Source organism: Antedon bifida, chromosome 1 (assembly GCF_963402885.1).
Source record: "Antedon bifida chromosome 1, ecAntBifi1.1, whole genome shotgun sequence".
NCBI lineage: Eukaryota > Metazoa > Echinodermata > Crinoidea > Comatulida > Antedonidae > Antedon > Antedon bifida.
In genome coordinates, this window is record NC_136226.1 from 1,413,791 (window position 1) to 1,432,042 (window position 18,252).

Here is an 18,252-nt window from a genome sequence, read left to right on the forward strand (position 1 = left end):
CCTTTATGAACCAGGCGAACCGACTTGCCTTTATGAACCAGGCGAACCGACTTGCCTTTATGAACCAGGCGAACCGACTTGCCTTTATGAACCAGGCGAACCGACTTGCCTTTATGAACCAGGCGAACCGACTTGCCTTTATGAACCAGGCGAACCGACTTGCCTTTATGAACCAGGCGAACCGACTTGCCTTTATGAACCAGGCGAACCGACTTGCCTTTATGAACCAGGCGAACCGACTTGCCTTTATGAACCAGGCGAACCGACTTGCCTTTATGAACCAGGCGAACCGACTTGCCTTTATGAACCAGGCGAACCGACTTGCCTTTATGAACCAGGCGAACCGACTTGCCTTTATGAACCAGGCGAACCGACTTGCCTTTATGAACCAGGCGAACCGACTTGCCTTTATGAACCAGGCGAACCGACTTGCCTTTATGAACCAGGCGAACCGACTTGCCTTTATGAACCAGGCGAACCGACTTGCCTTTATGAACCAGGCGAACCGACTTGCCTTTATGAACCAGGCGAACCGACTTGCCTTTATGAACCAGGCGAACCGACTTGCCTTTATGAACCAGGCGAACCGACTTGCCTTTATGAACCAGGCGAACCGACTTGCCTTTATGAACCAGGCGAACCGACTTGCCTTTATGAACCAGGCGAACCGACTTGCCTTTATGAACCAGGCGAACCGACTTGCCTTTATGAACCAGGCGAACCGACTTGCCTTTATGAACCAGGCGAACCGACTTGCCTTTATGAACCAGGCGAACCGACTTGCCTTTATGAACCAGGCGAACCGACTTGCCTTTATGAACCAGGCGAACCGACTTGCCTTTATCAACCAGGCGAACCGACTTGCCTTTATCAACCAGGCGAACCGACTTGCCTTTATGAACCAGGCGAACCGACTTGCCTTTATGAACCAGGCGAACCGACTTGCCTTTATGAACCAGGCGAACCGACTTGCCTTTATGAACCAGGCGAACCGACTTGCCTTTATGAACCAGGCGAACCGACTTGCCTTTATGAACCAGGCGAACCGACTTGCCTTCATCAACCAGGCGAACCGACTTGCCTTTATGAACCAGGCGAACCGACTTGCCTTTATGAACCAGGCGAACCGACTTGCCTTTATGAACCAGGCGAACCGACTTGCCTTTATGAACCAGGCGAACCGACTTGCCTTTATGAACCAGGCGAACCGACTTGCCTTTATGAACCAGGCGAACCGACTTGCCTTTATGAACCAGGCGAACCGACTTGCCTTTATGAACCAGGCGAACCGACTTGCCTTTATGAACCAGGCGAACCGACTTGCCTTTATGAACCAGGCGAACCGACTTGCCTTTATGAACCAGGCGAACCGACTTGCCTTTATGAACCAGGCGAACCGACTTGCCTTTATGAACCAGGCGAACCGACTTGCCTTTATGAACCAGGCGAACCGACTTGCCTTTATCAACCAGGCGAACCGACTTGCCTTTATGAACCAGGCGAACCGACTTGCCTTTATGAACCAGGCGAACCGACTTGCCTTTATGAACCAGGCGAACCGACTTGCCTTTATGAACCAGGCGAACCGACTTGCCTTTATGAACCAGGCGAACCGACTTGCCTTTATGAACCAGGCGAACCGACTTGCCTTTATGAACCAGGCGAACCGACTTGCCTTTATGAACCAGGCGAACCGACTTGCCTTTATGAACCAGGCGAACCGACTTGCCTTTATGAACCAGGCGAACCGACTTGCCTTTATGAACCAGGCGAACCGACTTGCCTTTATGAACCAGGCGAACCGACTTGCCTTTATGAACCAGGCGAACCGACTTGCCTTTATGAACCAGGCGAACCGACTTGCCTTTATGAACCAGGCGAACCGACTTGCCTTTATGAACCAGGCGAACCGACTTGCCTTTATGAACCAGGCGAACCGACTTGCCTTTATGAACCAGGCGAACCGACTTGCCTTTATGAACCAGGCGAACCGACTTGCCTTTATGAACCAGGCGAACCGACTTGCCTTTATGAACCAGGCGAACCGACTTGCCTTTATGAACCAGGCGAACCGACTTGCCTTTATGAACCAGGCGAACCGACTTGCCTTTATGAACCAGGCGAACCGACTTGCCTTTATGAACCAGGCGAACCGACTTGCCTTTATGAACCAGGCGAACCGACTTGCCTTTATGAACCAGGCGAACCGACTTGCCTTTATGAACCAGGCGAACCGACTTGCCTTTATGAACCAGGCGAACCGACTTGCCTTTATGAACCAGGCGAACCGACTTGCCTTTATGAACCAGGCGAACCGACTTGCCTTTATGAACCAGGCGAACCGACTTGCCTTTATCAACCAGGCGAACCGACTTGCCTTTATGAACCAGGCGAACCGACTTGCCTTTATGAACCAGGCGAACCGACTTGCCTTTATGAACCAGGCGAACCGACTTGCCTTTATGAACCAGGCGAACCGACTTGCCTTTATGAACCAGGCGAACCGACTTGCCTTTATGAACCAGGCGAACCGACTTGCCTTTATGAACCAGGCGAACCGACTTGCCTTTATGAACCAGGCGAACCGACTTGCCTTTATGAACCAGGCGAACCGACTTGCCTTTATGAACCAGGCGAACCGACTTGCCTTTATGAACCAGGCGAACCGACTTGCCTTTATGAACCAGGCGAACCGACTTGCCTTTATGAACCAGGCGAACCGACTTGCCTTTATGAACCATTAAGAACCGTTTTTAGGCATACATACCGGTGTATCCGTTCGGTAAGCCCAGTTTGAGTTCAGTGAATTGAAAGGAAAGTTAACGCATTTAACATTGAGTGAGTGAGGGAAGGGTTAGTTAGAAGAGAATGAATTGAATGTTGAGTGAGAGAAGAGTTAAGAGAATTACGAAGTTACTTGAGTTGAGTGAAAGGAGAGCTAAGAAAGAGAAAAAAATTAAAATTGAGTGGGAGAAGAGTTAAGAGAACGAAGTGGTCGAAGACTTGAGTTGAGTGAAATGAGAGTTAAGAGAGAGAACGTTAGAAGTGTTAAAAGATAATGAAATTTCTTGAGTTGAGTGAGAGAGAAGAAGAGTTAAAAGAATGAAGTTACTATAGGTTTATTGAAAAGGAGACTTAAAGGATGGAAATTATTTCTCTGTGCACTGCGATGATAATTAGTTAGCAGGTTTACAGTAGCAATATCATACGTTATTGAACAACTCGCAATGATTCAACATGAAGTGCCTATCACTTATAAGACCATTATTACAAATAATAAGATTTTTGTAGACAGCATTCGATGATTGATAATGTTTATTATTACTTAAATTACCAACTTTCTTTACAACCTGACAGTCCAAGTATCCCCTTTATTAAACATGTAGTATCATCACCGTATTATCAGTAACACTACCGTTTCAAACTTAATTTCAAAGATATAATTAAATGAATGTTTGTCTGTGAGTCGATATGCCTGAACATTTAATCGAGTTCATATTGATAGATCGTGACTTAACTCGTATTTTACGTTGTCAATCATATTCAATGGCAATTGTATTGTAATATATATAGTAGTAGGCCTACTATTCATAGACTGATTTTATATGCAGGAATTAAACAAATGATGCAGTCTTAATAAAGAGAAACCGTGTTGTAATACCTTAAATTGGAATAATATAATGTTTCGTTGGCTTTATAAGCATAATAATAGGCCTACACAAGCGTAATATTGTATATGTTGCGAACCAGGCTATCGTTAATTAACCGTATTTCACTATAAAATATAATTCTTTAAAAAGGTACAAAATGATCCCAAGTAGGCCTACACTTTAATAGAACTGGAGGTTTAAATATCTGTTGGCCCACGTAAATATCACATTCGAAAGACATGCAATGATCTTAAATAGGCCTGTAATATTTTCCCATTTGTTTTTACCGATAAAGAAGTAATAATTGCTCGTAAACTACTGTGCAGTAAGTTAAGCATAACTTATCACCTAATTGTTTGCTCAATAAACTTGTAGGTGTTGATAAGTGATTGGGATGATAAACAAGCACTTCTGGATAACGTCAATGTCTGTCAAATTGTTCGGCAGTTAGACAGGTTGAACGAGAGACATTTTAGTTGGGGGAAAGGGGTGGGTGGGGATGGGGGGAACGACGGAATCCGATTATTTGGTCGTGTCGCAAAGGCATATTCCCCACTCTAAGATACCCTTTGTTAAGCTCTGTCTATACACTATCATACTTTGCGCCAAAAAATGATGTCATATCACTACCATATTTGGGCACATCACACTTTTTTTGTCAAACTTGTTTGATAGTGTAGACAGAGCTTTAGTCTATCTGAAATTGTTCAGTTGAATGACGTTATATCTTGCGTGTATTGTAATTAAACCTACCAAATAAGACATGACGTTAAGTGAAAAGATTAAGTAATTTGAACATTTTTAATTAAATTTTATTAGTTGTGTTTTATCTTTTTTTTTTTATGGTTAATTTACATAAAACATGGATGGTCGAATCACTACGGTGTTCTCATTTTTAATTACTAAATAAAACTTTATTGGTTCACCTCGAAGTATCCACGATATTTAATCATAATAACGTTTTATGGCAAGCGATTGCAAACGGGGAAAAATGTTTGTTATGATCTTCGAAACAAATGCAACAATTGTATCTAATTTACGTTTTATAAAGTATCACAGTTATTACGTAACATTCACCGGTTAGGTCAGTGTCCTACTATTTACGCCCTTGATATAAAAATGAATAAGAAAACAAGGAAATAGTGATTCACACAGTATCACAACAGGGCTACCATGTAAGCAAAGGGGTCCATTCCAACCCATTAAGGACGCAACGCAAGGACGTAAGCGCAACGCACGTATTGACCAATCACGACGCGATGGATCATGCGAACTGGTTGTCATTAGTCAAATCGTGTGCGTTGCGCTTAAATCCTTGACCAAGTGTAAACTCGGCTATGGTGAAATATATCTATAAATGAAAGATAAATGTTGATTACAGTTTTACTAATTCGCAAGGTGCTGGCTTGCAAATTATAGGTGACCTATATCGACAAGGTAGTCTGGAGAGAACATAAAATATACACTTGAACATGATGTTAACAGCTTTGTTTATTGTCGTAGCTCACGAGGGGTTCTACTGCCAATCATAATGATTGACATTAGAAACTTTTTCACATTATTGACTTTGAATGTACGCAGAAATAGCCTACATATTGATGTTAGTTACACAGGTTAAAACACAACAATACCTTAACCAACTTTGTCCATTGTCTACGATGTTGTGACTAGTTTCGTTCACGCCAAAAGCTTCCATAATCGACGCCTCGTTACCGATATTAAATAAAACCATTTTCTTAATTCATTGTAATTATTTGTCAACTTATTCGCCTGGGTAACGACAAACAGGATATTTAACTGTTATATTTACCCACTAGGCTGCAGTGTGTTTTATCATCAATGTATTGGCACCAAACTTGACAGATGTATCCATACGAATTTGTAAATTAAGCGTGGTTCCCACTAGAGACGCAACGAAAGGACGCACGCGCAAGCAAGTTGACAAATGACAAGCCACTGTTCGGTCAAATCACTTACGTTGCGTCGCCAGTGTGTGAACCAAGCTTTAGGTACGAAGCTTCCCGCTGCATCGCAAATCCACCGGCTTTCTCCGCTGACTTTATTTTATTTTATTTTATTCAATTTTCAGGCACAAAAATACATGACAACAAGACAGCGGTGCAGCACCCTGAGGATTGCCATGAGTGCAAAGCACTATCGAGATGGCTCTCCATATACTGCACTTGAACATATAAGTAAACAATAAAAATACAAAGATATAAAAATTTAAAAATTGCGAGGCATCAAATTGAACAATCATTAAAATTGAATCTAAAAAAATATATATATATATATATAAATATTATGTACAGATAAAAATGATTGTTTAAAGATAAAAAAATAAAAAGTTTAAAGTTGCCTGACATAAGACCGGAGAGCTGTCACAAATGTGTTAAAACTAAATAAAGAATGTTCTCTAATATAATTAGGAATCTCTTGCCATACACGGGGAAAATTAGTGTACAATGAATATTTGATTTTATTCATTCAAAATAAAAGTTTCACTACACTACCAAAATCTGAAATACCCGTCCTCTTTCATTCCATTAACGAACTAAATGAAGGCTCCACATCTATTCAGTACCAACAGGGAAGAGTGATATAATAAAAGGGTTTCATGACCATAAAGTTATGATGAGCAATAATTCTTTAGAACTTGTTTTATAGAGGAAAAACATTCATGATAATTGAAATGATTTAGCAACCTAACAACTGCCATTTGTTAAAACATATTTTAACATTGCCTTTTGCAATTTGATGTATTTTCCTTTGTTGTTTTATTGTCTCAATTATGCCAAGCAAAACGAATATCCATTTTAAACTGGACCAATAAAATGTCTTGAATCTTGAACCTCAGCATAGACGTCGAACTATCAAATTAATTTGTGATATTTAATAAAATGTTTTAATAAGTTTATTATTATGATTTCACTTTGCTTACGAGTCCACTGTGATAGTATGCGTACAGTAGTATTTCCAACGATTCAGCTCTGTGACCTAGGCCTATATGTATAGCCTACTGTATACAAACGTAAACCAGTCTGCATTTACACTATCTGCCTATCACGACAACGTTCTTTTGTCAAAACGTTATCGTAAATAGAATTGAAATTGTTTCACCTTGCTCGTTTGTTATTGATTTAAAATTTAATTGAGTGGAAAAAAGCATGAGATTGCTGAACGTGTCAAAGGTCATACACTACATGTGGATGTATTCAGTCAACAAAGTTTGGATTTCAACTGTCATGTCTATAGCATGGGAACTTTTTCCGCTTTTTAAACATGCATTTCGAATGGTCAAAACTAGAAATAGGGAATAATAATATGGTATTATAAATTGGTTAATTACATAAAACTTTTTTTAATGAAAATGTTCAATGTGCTACATGGCTGGTGCAACTCCATTTCATACTTTTTGGTAGAGAGGTCTTGAAAATTATTATTATTCTGTATGTTATGAAATGGGCGCTACGATACAATAGTATGGGGTGCCATAAGCAGCAAATGTGTATGTGTGTTAAAAAATGTACGTGTACCCTACATTTAAAATGTGTGTTTGTGTTATTTTTTAAATATTTATGAATTTGTGTTATAAAAAGTTAGTTGAATAAAGGTATGGTTCTTTTTATTTCCACGAAAGATAAACACAAGTAAGAGGAAGCGATATAGATATAACGTAACATCAGAAGTATAGTTAGGAAATACAAAATCGATAATAATAGGTGACCTATATTGAGGCTAATCTACAATCCCATCTGCTTTAATCTATCTTTCTTAATTCCTCGGCTTCGATGCTTCCGATGCTCAACCCATGTCCAGATTATCTTGTCCTCACTCTCACGACAATATTGACAGAAGGGCGTACCACTTAAAAATTATCATTTGTGGGTCTATTATTATCATATCACCCACCCATCCTGTAGGCCTATTGTCATCAAATACCGAATCGTTCTTTCACATCCTGCGGTATAACGGTTCACGAGTCATGTGGCCGAACTATTTAGCTACGGTAGCTATACAAAATTGTTCACGATAAGACATCGATATTCTAATCAAGACCCTCGGAATGAGTGTATGTGGGCCTATTCAGCGCAGATCTTGTATAATTCAAGCTTGGTTCCCACCTAGGACGCAAAGCAAGGGCGTCGTGTACGCGCAACGCAAGTATTGACCAATCGAACGATAGTTGGGTGTTCGTGCAGCGCTTGCATTGCGTTGTAGTGGGAACCAAGAAGTTTGTTAATAAGAATACTATATAATGTTACGTAAGTTTAACGCGCGTAATATAATTGATATCCGTTATATTATTTACGTAGTCTTTGATGTGCTTATCCGTAACAACCTTAGAATATTAAGCCGAATAATAAACATGTCTCAAGAAGATAGATAGTCTAATGATGTTAAGACCTTCTTCAAATACTTTGGATTAACTCTTTGTATTGCGTTCTAAGCCCAAACTCAAGTGCCCTAACGAATAATGAGGATTCTTCGTCGAGAGGTTGCTAGCGTCGATAAGAAGGCTAGAATATCGAGGGTTAAGAGTGTTTTCGTGGTGGGTCAGGGCAGCTGTGTACGCTAACACAATCGAGGGCCTTCAATGCTAGATCATTCGTCCTTGCAATAATGTATCGTTAAATATATTAGGCCGATCTAATATCTCCTTAAAAACTAATATTTGGGTATAATAAGAATGCGTACAAGACACTCTCCATTACGTTTAATACCCCTTCCTTTAGTGGCTGATGGTATAGGCACTGTTTAGCAATGATGGTCATTTGGTATCCGGCCTACTTTGAGTGAACCCAGCATACATTCCATCAAGTGACCGTTGTCCACTTTTAAGATTCAATGACATTTTGTCGATGATTGAAATAACAAATTGAGCTATCAGCACATTTCCTTTGAGGATTAATGTGATACATCGCGTCTTTATTGGTCAAATTACTTGCGTTGCGCGAGTTATGCGTCCTTGCGTTGCGCGCTTTATGCATCCTACTTCCAATCTTTAGTATGAACTAAGCTATACTTATTTCCTAAACAAATCCTTAAAATATTATATATATTCCTTCCATGATCTGGTGCTTTTCGTGACGATAAATTATTATTACTAAACTACTACATAAAACTAAATCTTACATTTAGGAGGCCTATACCTTGTCTTCAAAGACACAATATATATAGGCTTTGTTTTCGAAATAATTAAACAATTGAACATTATAGTAGGCCTAATTTTGTGAAATAAATTGGCGGTTATGTTTTCGTAATTGTTGTAATTAGTTATGAATTTTTAATAAATGAATGAATTTGTAAGCAAATGTTTAAAAAAACGAAAAACTTTGGTGTAGGAGACAATGGTGTTTAGATGTACCATACAGATTGTTTTAAGATGACCTAATGACATGTCAACCAGTATGGTTTCCCACACCTTCCTTCATTAAGAAGAATCCATTGAAAAATATTCCTTTGTTTGCTGCAACTATCCAGTTTGATTACAATAGAGATTATCCGTGTTTTCATTATGGCTATTGATTGGCAGACAAGATACTGTTTGAATGATGACATAATTAATGCTGACCAAGCAATCTTGTCTGCCTTCCCAATACAGAAAATAATTCATTAGTTCCCACTAGGACGCAACGCAAGGACGTAAGCGCGCCGCAATTAATTTTGACCAATCGCGCGCGATGGATCATCCTGTCGCTTGTGATTGGTCAAATTCTACCTCACTTGCGTTATGCTGCTTACGTTTGTGTTGCGTTTTACATGAGAACCAAGCTTTATATTGGTGTAGTACGTACTCAAATAAAGAGGGCGCTATGTTAACTCGATTTTCGTTGCAATAACCGTATGCCAACTTCTTTTTATACAAATTCATGTTTGCAAACATGAAATTTAACACTCTCAATATCTCTCTATTCACTAAAAAAATGAATAGTGGAGGATTCGAACTAACAATTTTCCGATCAACAAACCATTACACTGTGCCCTTTGTGCTAACCGTAGGCGCACACGTTTTAAATAAATATTAGGCCTGATAATTTATTGGAAACTATAAACTTATTATGCCTCCATAAGTATCCAGGTAGCCGTGAATTAATGAATATTCCTTAATCCGTCTTTGGGTTGGTTATTAGCCAATTATCCGATAAATAGTCTCCTTAAACAAAAGCTGATTTAAATCCCGACATCGAAGTGGCTATTTAAGACATTTAACTGAATTATTTATGACAATTGGTATTAGTGAATTCATGCGTATTTAAGCTCTGTCTACACTATCAAACTAGCCATATATGGCAGTGATGTGCCCAAATACGGTAGTGATATGACATCATCATGTCCATATATGGGCACATCACAGTTTTTGTCACATAAAGTTTGATAGTGTAGACAAGGCTTTAGGCGCGTCTACATCCATGATTGTATAATGTTATTGGATTGTCATTTAACTGCACCAAGACTTTTAGATGTCTGTAAAAATACTGAACATTGTATAGAACTATACCATTGTACCAAACAACACAATATGAATTTAGAACGTCAGATTTAACGTCAGATGTTAATTGACACATTATCGAACGTTTAGTTATTCAATTCCGTAATTTAGAGTCTATCCAAAAGGATTACATAAATTAGACTAGAATCGTTACATTATTAATTACGTAGGAGACCATCACTAACCATTTTCATTTTTCTGTATTATCACAATCATTAACAATATTGAATTATTACGTAACTTGTCTGGAGTCGATGACTCACTAACAGAAACTAACTCTGGACTCGACAGTGTTATAGGTTTATATTATGAACATTTGATAAGGATTCGCCAGGACTGTTGTTTTGTCTGACCCGTTCGTTTTACTGTTATGCAATATTTATGTTCGTTCACCCACGAAATGACTGGAGCCTTAAAACTGCGATTGACGAAAAAGCATCTCAAATTTACATAAATGTTTTTGTTAGAAGCGTATACCTTTTAAATTTAATGAAATTGTTACTGTTCAAAGTTGTTCTAACATTTAAACAATATACTCATTCATATACTTCAATCAACCAATACACTTATTAATAATATAACTTATTGTACGGTATTGATATTTACAGTAGAATATATATAATAAATGCACATTCATTAGTATAGTATACAAAATATTTTTTATTCATGTTATTTGAAAAAACCAATATAAATAATAAACGCAGCATATCAGATATAATAAAAGCATTTACAATTTAAAAAGCATACCAGGGAAAAACATTCTAAAATTAAGCATCAAATAAAATTAAATATAGAAAATCATAGAGAAATAATTAGTAAGTATTAATTTTAGCCCCACACCAACAATACAATAATAGACACAGAATCATGTAAAAAATATAAATGTTGTAATAATTACAAATCAAACTATAGTGATCTTTTATAATTTGGCACTTAGAGAAAAACCTGTTTTTGCACCAACTCAAAGTTGCAACTAACTCAATTTCTTAGTCACTAATGTTATAAACTCAAATTCTGAGTCACTATTGTAATTGACTTAATAACTAATGTAATTGACTTAGTCACCAATGTCTACTACAAACTAAATTTGTTCACTAATGTAATTGACTAGTCACTAATGCTTTTATATGTTATGTAAAAACATTAGTACAGTAATGTTATCATGGTTGTCCCACAGTATCTTTGGTGCTGCCCTCTGAGTATCAATTGGATGTTCCTCTAGAGGGCGACAAACTATCTATCTAAAAAAATGGAATGTACAAAACCAATATTACATATATTATTACACACCAATCCATGCTTGAAAAATGTACTTAAATTAAATTACCATTTTTGTTTCCTTTAAAACTACACACATTAAAGTGATTATATATTTGGAGTGGCAATATTCATCATTCACACTTAGCTTGGTTCTCACTAGGACTCAATGCAAGGATGTAAGCGTAATGTAAGCGAGTTGATCAATCAAACGCAATGGATTATGGATTGATCACTTTATTTCAGAATTTGATGTTTGAAAACTGTCGCATTTCATAAGTCAATTCATATTATTGACTTAAATATTTATTAACCTAAAGCTGTCTACACTACCAAACTAGTTTGACAAAAAAGTGTGAGTGCCGAAATATAGTAGTGAAATGGCCAAATATGGTAGTGGGCACATCACATTTTTTTTGTTACATAAAGTTTGATAGTGTAGACAGACCTTTAGTTAAATATCTCACTTCATTGTGATTGGTGAATACATCAAATGGGTTTATACAATTGAGTGAAGAAAAACCTGCAAATTAATTATATAAAAATATATAAGTTGTATAACATGTATAATAATAAGCATTTTTGTTTAAATATTGCACAAAAATAATTTGACAAACTAGAAATAGTTAATGCTGAAACGTATGACGCCCCCACTTCATTTTCATCCAGTTTGAGGGCGCTGTACAATGAATTGTGAATTCTCGTGAATATGGACCTGTTGATCCTCTTAGAGCCTACAAAAATAAAAAAAGGTTTTTGTTAGAATGAGCCAATATTACATTTATAATGTCATCTACAAAAATGTTTGTAGGATTCAGGGGACCCTTGAAATCTCTCAAATATAGTTTTAATAAAATGATATTATTTACCTGCATGTCAAAACTACTATGGTCATATGGCGAGAGTTTCCATGCAACCTTCTGTTCCTCCTTCTTTATCCTTGCGTCTATTTCACGTTCCAGTGAAGTTAACGTAAAACTTGATTGTTTAACAAATCTAAAATCATTTAAATTTCAATACAAAATAAAGATTTTACCTTATATAGGCATAAAGTATTAATTTAATAGAGGGTTATTTTAATCAATATTAATTTTTTACTATCGGTATACAAATTGAAATTTCCAAGTTTGTGTGACAAAACAACTCCACTCCCAAAGACTAGCCTGTTATGTTGACCATGTTGTGAATGAATTGTCACCTAATCATTGTGACAGTGAGATAAATGTCACTGATAATAAAGTTGCCTAAAGAACATTCTTTCTTTATTCATTTCTATTTGGTCTAATCAGTAAAAAATAAAAAATATGTTATCAGAAAAATATAATACATAAAAAAACGGTTAAAGAAGTGATGTTACTAAAAAAATTATAAATACATTAAACTATTTACCGTATTTTGTCAGGTAACTGTTGCCTTACAGGTTTTACAGAGGGCGTACGGCTGTTTGTTTTAGCAGATAATGTAGATGAAACTGTTGGTCCCAGATAAGCTTTTTTGAATGTTGGTACATACATTAGATTCACTCGGTTTAACTGGTTCATAGCGATAATTGAACTTGGTACTTGGTTTACCTCCGCAAATCTTGGTCTAAAAGAAACATAAAACACTGTAAAAACATTTTAAGACTGGTTTGTATATAATTGCTATATTACATGTGCGATAGTCCCAGCAGGAGGTAGGGCAGTCGGTAGAATTTACATGGAAAATGCTTTTAAATTTTCCTTGCATTGATGGTGAAACATGCAGCAATACATGTACATCATCATGAATATTAAAATGACGTTGTTTCAACTTCGGTGTGTGATTGTTCAGTGGATACACTTTGTCTTCATGCTGCGACCCAGTAATACTGAATTTCCTCCTCAGTTTCCAGTTAAGCTTGAGGACCAGAATAAATACCGTTACATGCCCTATACTTACTGCTGCAACCTATTTTTATGTGATGGTCTTTTAGACACCGCATCCATTGGAACTGTCTCTGGTCTTTGCTTCAGAATTTTAGGCAAACGATGAGGAATACTATCGGTCTCGTCATCATCACTGGTTTTACTGCTTCTTGCCTCTGATGTGGTATAGGCTGACCTGGGCACTGATGTGGTATATGCTGACCTGGGCACTGATGCGGTATATGCTGACCTGGGCACTGATGCGGTATAGGCTGACCTGGGAATTCGGGCTGTTAGCAGTTCTGGTAAAGAATCTTGTTGGACCGACCTGAATGTGTGACAAATAATAATAAATGAAATAGTGATATTAATAATAGTGAAAATAACATAAGATCTGTTCCAGTGTGAGAGGGAAGCATGGGAGAAAATTGTGCATGCGAGATACATGAAATACGCAACTTTGATTAATGCTTGGTTTCCACTAGACACACGCAACTTAAGGGATTTGACCAATCACAAGCGATGGATTATTTTGAACTGTTGCTTGTCATTGGTCAACGCGCTTGCATTGTGTCTACATGCTTGCGTTGCACCAAGCTTAAACAGTAAGCAGGTGATGGTAAAATCAAGGAGTTGCTATAATAATTATATACAATTAAATAATTTCATCTAATTCAAAATAATAGTTTGTTGATATGTTTCGTTTTTACTATTTACTATTATGTATTGTAAAACATAACATGAAGAAATCAAATTTATTAAGCAATTACTTAGTAGGCCTACGCCGTTAAAGATATATTGTCCCCCTAAAAAAATTTTTTTTTTAAATTTTGTTGTTGAATATGTTATTTTAATGTCACGTAATAGTTATTCACTCTCACAAAAAATTGGGTCTGAAAAAAATTTATTTACCTGAGAAAAATGTAATTTAAAGCAAAAAATGGTCAAATTGTCTGGAAGACAATGAGTTTTTGGGTAATTTAACTGTTTATTTTGACTTTTTATAGGTGAAATAATTTTTTTACCCGTTTTTTTTTTCTTATGGAATTGAATAACTTCATTAAAACTGCAAAATGGCCTATTCAAAGTCCGATTTTAAAAATCTTTATTTTTCATGATTTTGGGGGACACTACATCTTTAAGTACAGTATTGTATAGAACAAAGCAGGGGCGACTACAGTGTGACACCGCTCTGTGCTGGCTAAGCACGACACCCAAGGAACTTAGCCTACACGCTTTGCTTACAAAATACTACTTACGACGGGGGTAAAAATCGGCGAAATCTAGGACTATCCATCAAATTGCCTTGAGGCATGGCGACACTCTTTCAAAAGTCTACATAATAACTTAATTTTATATTACAAAGTATTCGAAATCTGACGTTTCAACACAACGCCACCATCTTTGTTCCTGTTACCATGGACCAACAAAGGAGGTATATTCAGAACGTCATTCTGACGACTGAAGCATTCTCTACTTCTCTACGGAGCGCCATTTATGCCTTTATTAACTTCAGATATAGTATAGAATTAGTACTACTGGTCCAGTGGATCAAATTTGGCATCGGTGGAGCACAGTGATATAGAATAGAAATAAGTCACTAATTTAAATATATTTTTGTATGTTAATACACTGTGCTCAAGTGGACCCAATTTGGCACAAGGGGAGCACAGTGATATAAAATAGAAATAAAATCACTAAAATGTTATATCTCATTCGTATTTTAATATATAATATAAAATAAAAATAATAAAGTCAATGTATTTTAATATTAAGTTGTTTGTATTTTAATACACTGTGCTCAAGTGGACCAAATTTGGTGCTAGTGGAGCACAGTAATAAAATAAAAATAAGTCACTGCATTTTAATATTTTTTCGTATGTTAATACACTGTGCTCAAGTGGATATGAAATAAAACACGCAAAATATCTCCCTTTCAAAAACGTAGAAGGTCAAACCCAGAGGTGAGAGCACTCAAACCTAAGCATTACACGTTGCGCCACAAATTAGTACATGACTGAACAGCTGATAATAGTCTATTTATACGTGTATTACGTAATCATCATCATCATCATCTTTTTTAGGTTTTTTGGTAGTCTATTTAATGGATAAATGAATGCCATCCAACTGTGTTTCTGATTTTTAAAAAGTCCACTTGTTTAGGCCTAGGCCTGACATTTCCAACACTCTAAATATCTTAAATTCTATTTAAAAACAAATATACGTAGAGGTTCGAACTCACTCTAGAGCTGAGAGCACTCAAATCTGAGAATTGCTGGAAACGACCCCAAAAGGCTGTTAATTTAGGGTAATATAATGTAAAAGATTAACAACATCAAAATTCAACTGTGGCGTGTTGACCGCGAATGACTAACAATACCATCTTTCCCACTACACCTGCACAAACTCATTTGCATAACAACGCCGACATACCAAACTACGATGAGATAATTCTTTTCTAAACACGTACACATTCCTTTTTTTCTGACATTAAAATTATTAGTCATTCGCGGCGGTCAACACGCCACTGTTGAATTTTGATGTTGTTAATCTTTTACATTATATTACCTTAAATTAACTTGACTCTCTAAATATCTCTGTTTCAAAATAAAAGAAAAACATTTTATACTTATTAAAAGAAAAAAGAAATCCGTGGAGATTTGAACCCCTGCTAGGAGAGCTGAGAGAATCCATCCAACTATAGTTACTAGAGCACTATCTGTTATGCCACAATGTACACAAGTAATTAAGGGTGACAATAAGCTTTCATTCTTAGCTCTGCCCCAACCATGGTGAGCTTTAAAAAAAAAAACAATATTCATAAAAACAACATCCGTCGAGGTTCGAACCCCAGCTGATAGCACTCAAAACTGAGCATTACCCGTTGCACCACAAACTAAAACATGACTGAACAGCTGATAATAGTCTATTTATACGTGCATTACGTAATTCATCATTACGTCATAAATATCCTATTAACCTTGTAAAACCAAAATGATCAGTTAGCTCAGTCGTCTGAGCGTCGTGTTAACACACGTATGTCGTGGGTTCGATTCCCACGCTGGTCGGTGGAATAGAGTTAAAGGCATGCGGCCACTGTGTTTGGGGTTCACAGAATTATACGTCCCCCTTTCCACCACACATCATGAGGCGACAACATCAATGCATCTGGTGATGTGGTGGAAACGACCCCAAAAGGCTGTGGCAGGGCCTTAGTGCTGAGGCAGGGAGAGCACATTTAACATCTTTTTTTTTATTTAATTTTTTTTTTCAACCTGTATTCGATCTCGTAAATTTTATGTTTGCCGCCCTCAATTTAAAAAGAAATTGAACTTATTATTTTCATCGCAGGTGTACGAAACGGTTTGGTATGCCGTGCGATGTTATGCAATGGTTGTGCAGGTGCAGTGGGAAAGATGCTATTGTTAGTCATTCGCGGTCAACACGCCACACTGTTAAATTTTGATTTTGTTAATCAATGTTGCTACATTGGTAGCGAAAACGTCCGATTCATGCAAGATATTCTATTGTAAAATGTTATGAATAAACTTTGATGGTAGTTGCTATGTATGGCCGCACCGTCCCCAGAATAAACATGTTTTAAACAGATAGTTTGTCTTCGATGGTTCTTGTATGGAGATAATGGAGAGTAAAATAAGATCAAATATGGAACATTGGCAAAGATGCCGATTTTTAGACCAATTTCGAAGCTTAGACTAATTCCGCCGCCGGGTAGGCCTTATACGAAGTCGAGTTTTAAAGTAGAAAACCCCACCTAAAATTTTAAAGTCGCATCTGGATAGTTGAAATGTTAACATTATCATAATTATCATATGTGATTATGTATAGTTATAAGTATAAGTGCAATTCTTGGCTCTATTTTCATTATTAGCTCTGCCCCAACCATGGTGGGCTAGTACTGGAGACTTAATATTTAATTTCATATGTTAATGAATTATAGGAGCACTTTCCGATGACAAGCTCTATTGTCCCTGGTGAATCTTATTAATAGTTTGTTTCATATAATTTAAAATCATGTAAAGTGCCATTTTTTTGGGGCGGGAACCTATGCAGCTCTATTTTTCAAAATTATCTTTGCTCAGCCTCAAGCATGGTGGGGTACTGAAGAGTCTTATACCATGTTTAAAAAAATAATAGATGTCATTTCCGGAGACCTTGCAGCTCTATTTTAACCAGTTTGGTATGCCGTGCGTTGTTATGCAAATGAGTTTGTGCAGGTGTATTATGGGCAAGATGGTATGTTAGTCATTCGCGGTCAACACGCCACACTGTTAAATTTTGATGTTGTTAATCTTTACATTAGAAGATTGTTCAAATCATGTAAATAAAACATTTTCCGGCCGGGAACCTATCAGCTCCCCTCTTTTAGTTTGCAAAAGTAATCTCGAAAAGAATGGATGGAAAATAATGTCATGCAACTTTGTTTCTGATTTTAAAAAAGGTCCACTTGTTTAGGCCTGACATTTACAACCCTCAAAATATCTCTCTTTCAAAATAAAAGAAAAAACAATATTAATTATTTAAAAAAAAAAAAAAAAATCCGTAGAGGTTCGAACCCAATCTACTAGAACTGAGAGCACCCAAACCTGAGCATTACCCGTTAAGCCACAAAGTAGTACATGCCTGAACAGCTGATAATAGTCTATTTATACGTATATTACGTAATTCAACACTACGTCATAAATATCCTATTAATCTTGTTAAAACCAAAATGATCAGTTAGCTCAGTCGCCTGAGCGTCGTGTTGACAACACGTATGTCGTGGGTTCGATTCCCACGCTGGTCGGTGGAATAGAGTTAAAGGCATGCGGCCACTGTGTTTGGGGTTCACAGAATTATACGTCCCCCTTTCCACCACACATCATGAGGCGACAACATCAATGCATCTGGTGATGTGGTGGAAACGACCCCAAAAGGCTGTGGCAGGGCCTTAGTGCTGAGGCAG

At 37.1% G+C, this 18,252-nt stretch overlaps 1 protein-coding gene across 2 annotated transcripts; it reads right to left on the minus strand.

The window, feature by feature from the left end:
• Positions 1-10,783: 10,783 nt before the first annotated feature.
• LOC144851933 (uncharacterized) lies at positions 10,784-15,615 on the minus strand. 2 transcript variants are annotated; one of them, XM_078709611.1, is made up of 5 exons: positions 15,529-15,615; positions 13,321-13,614; positions 12,790-12,987; positions 12,270-12,396; positions 10,784-12,134 (listed from the first exon to the last, which is right to left on the minus strand). In XM_078709611.1, the coding sequence occupies exons 2-5, from the start codon at positions 13,365-13,367 to the stop codon at positions 12,027-12,029; spliced, it is 480 nt and encodes a 159-aa protein (XP_078565737.1). In that variant the 5' UTR covers positions 13,368-13,614; positions 15,529-15,615; the 3' UTR covers positions 10,784-12,026. The 2 variants fall into 2 exon arrangements, with proteins under 2 accessions (XP_078565737.1, XP_078565730.1); XM_078709604.1 differs by lacking the exon at positions 15,529-15,615 and adding an exon at positions 14,546-14,699.
• Positions 15,616-18,252: the final 2,637 nt, after the last annotated feature.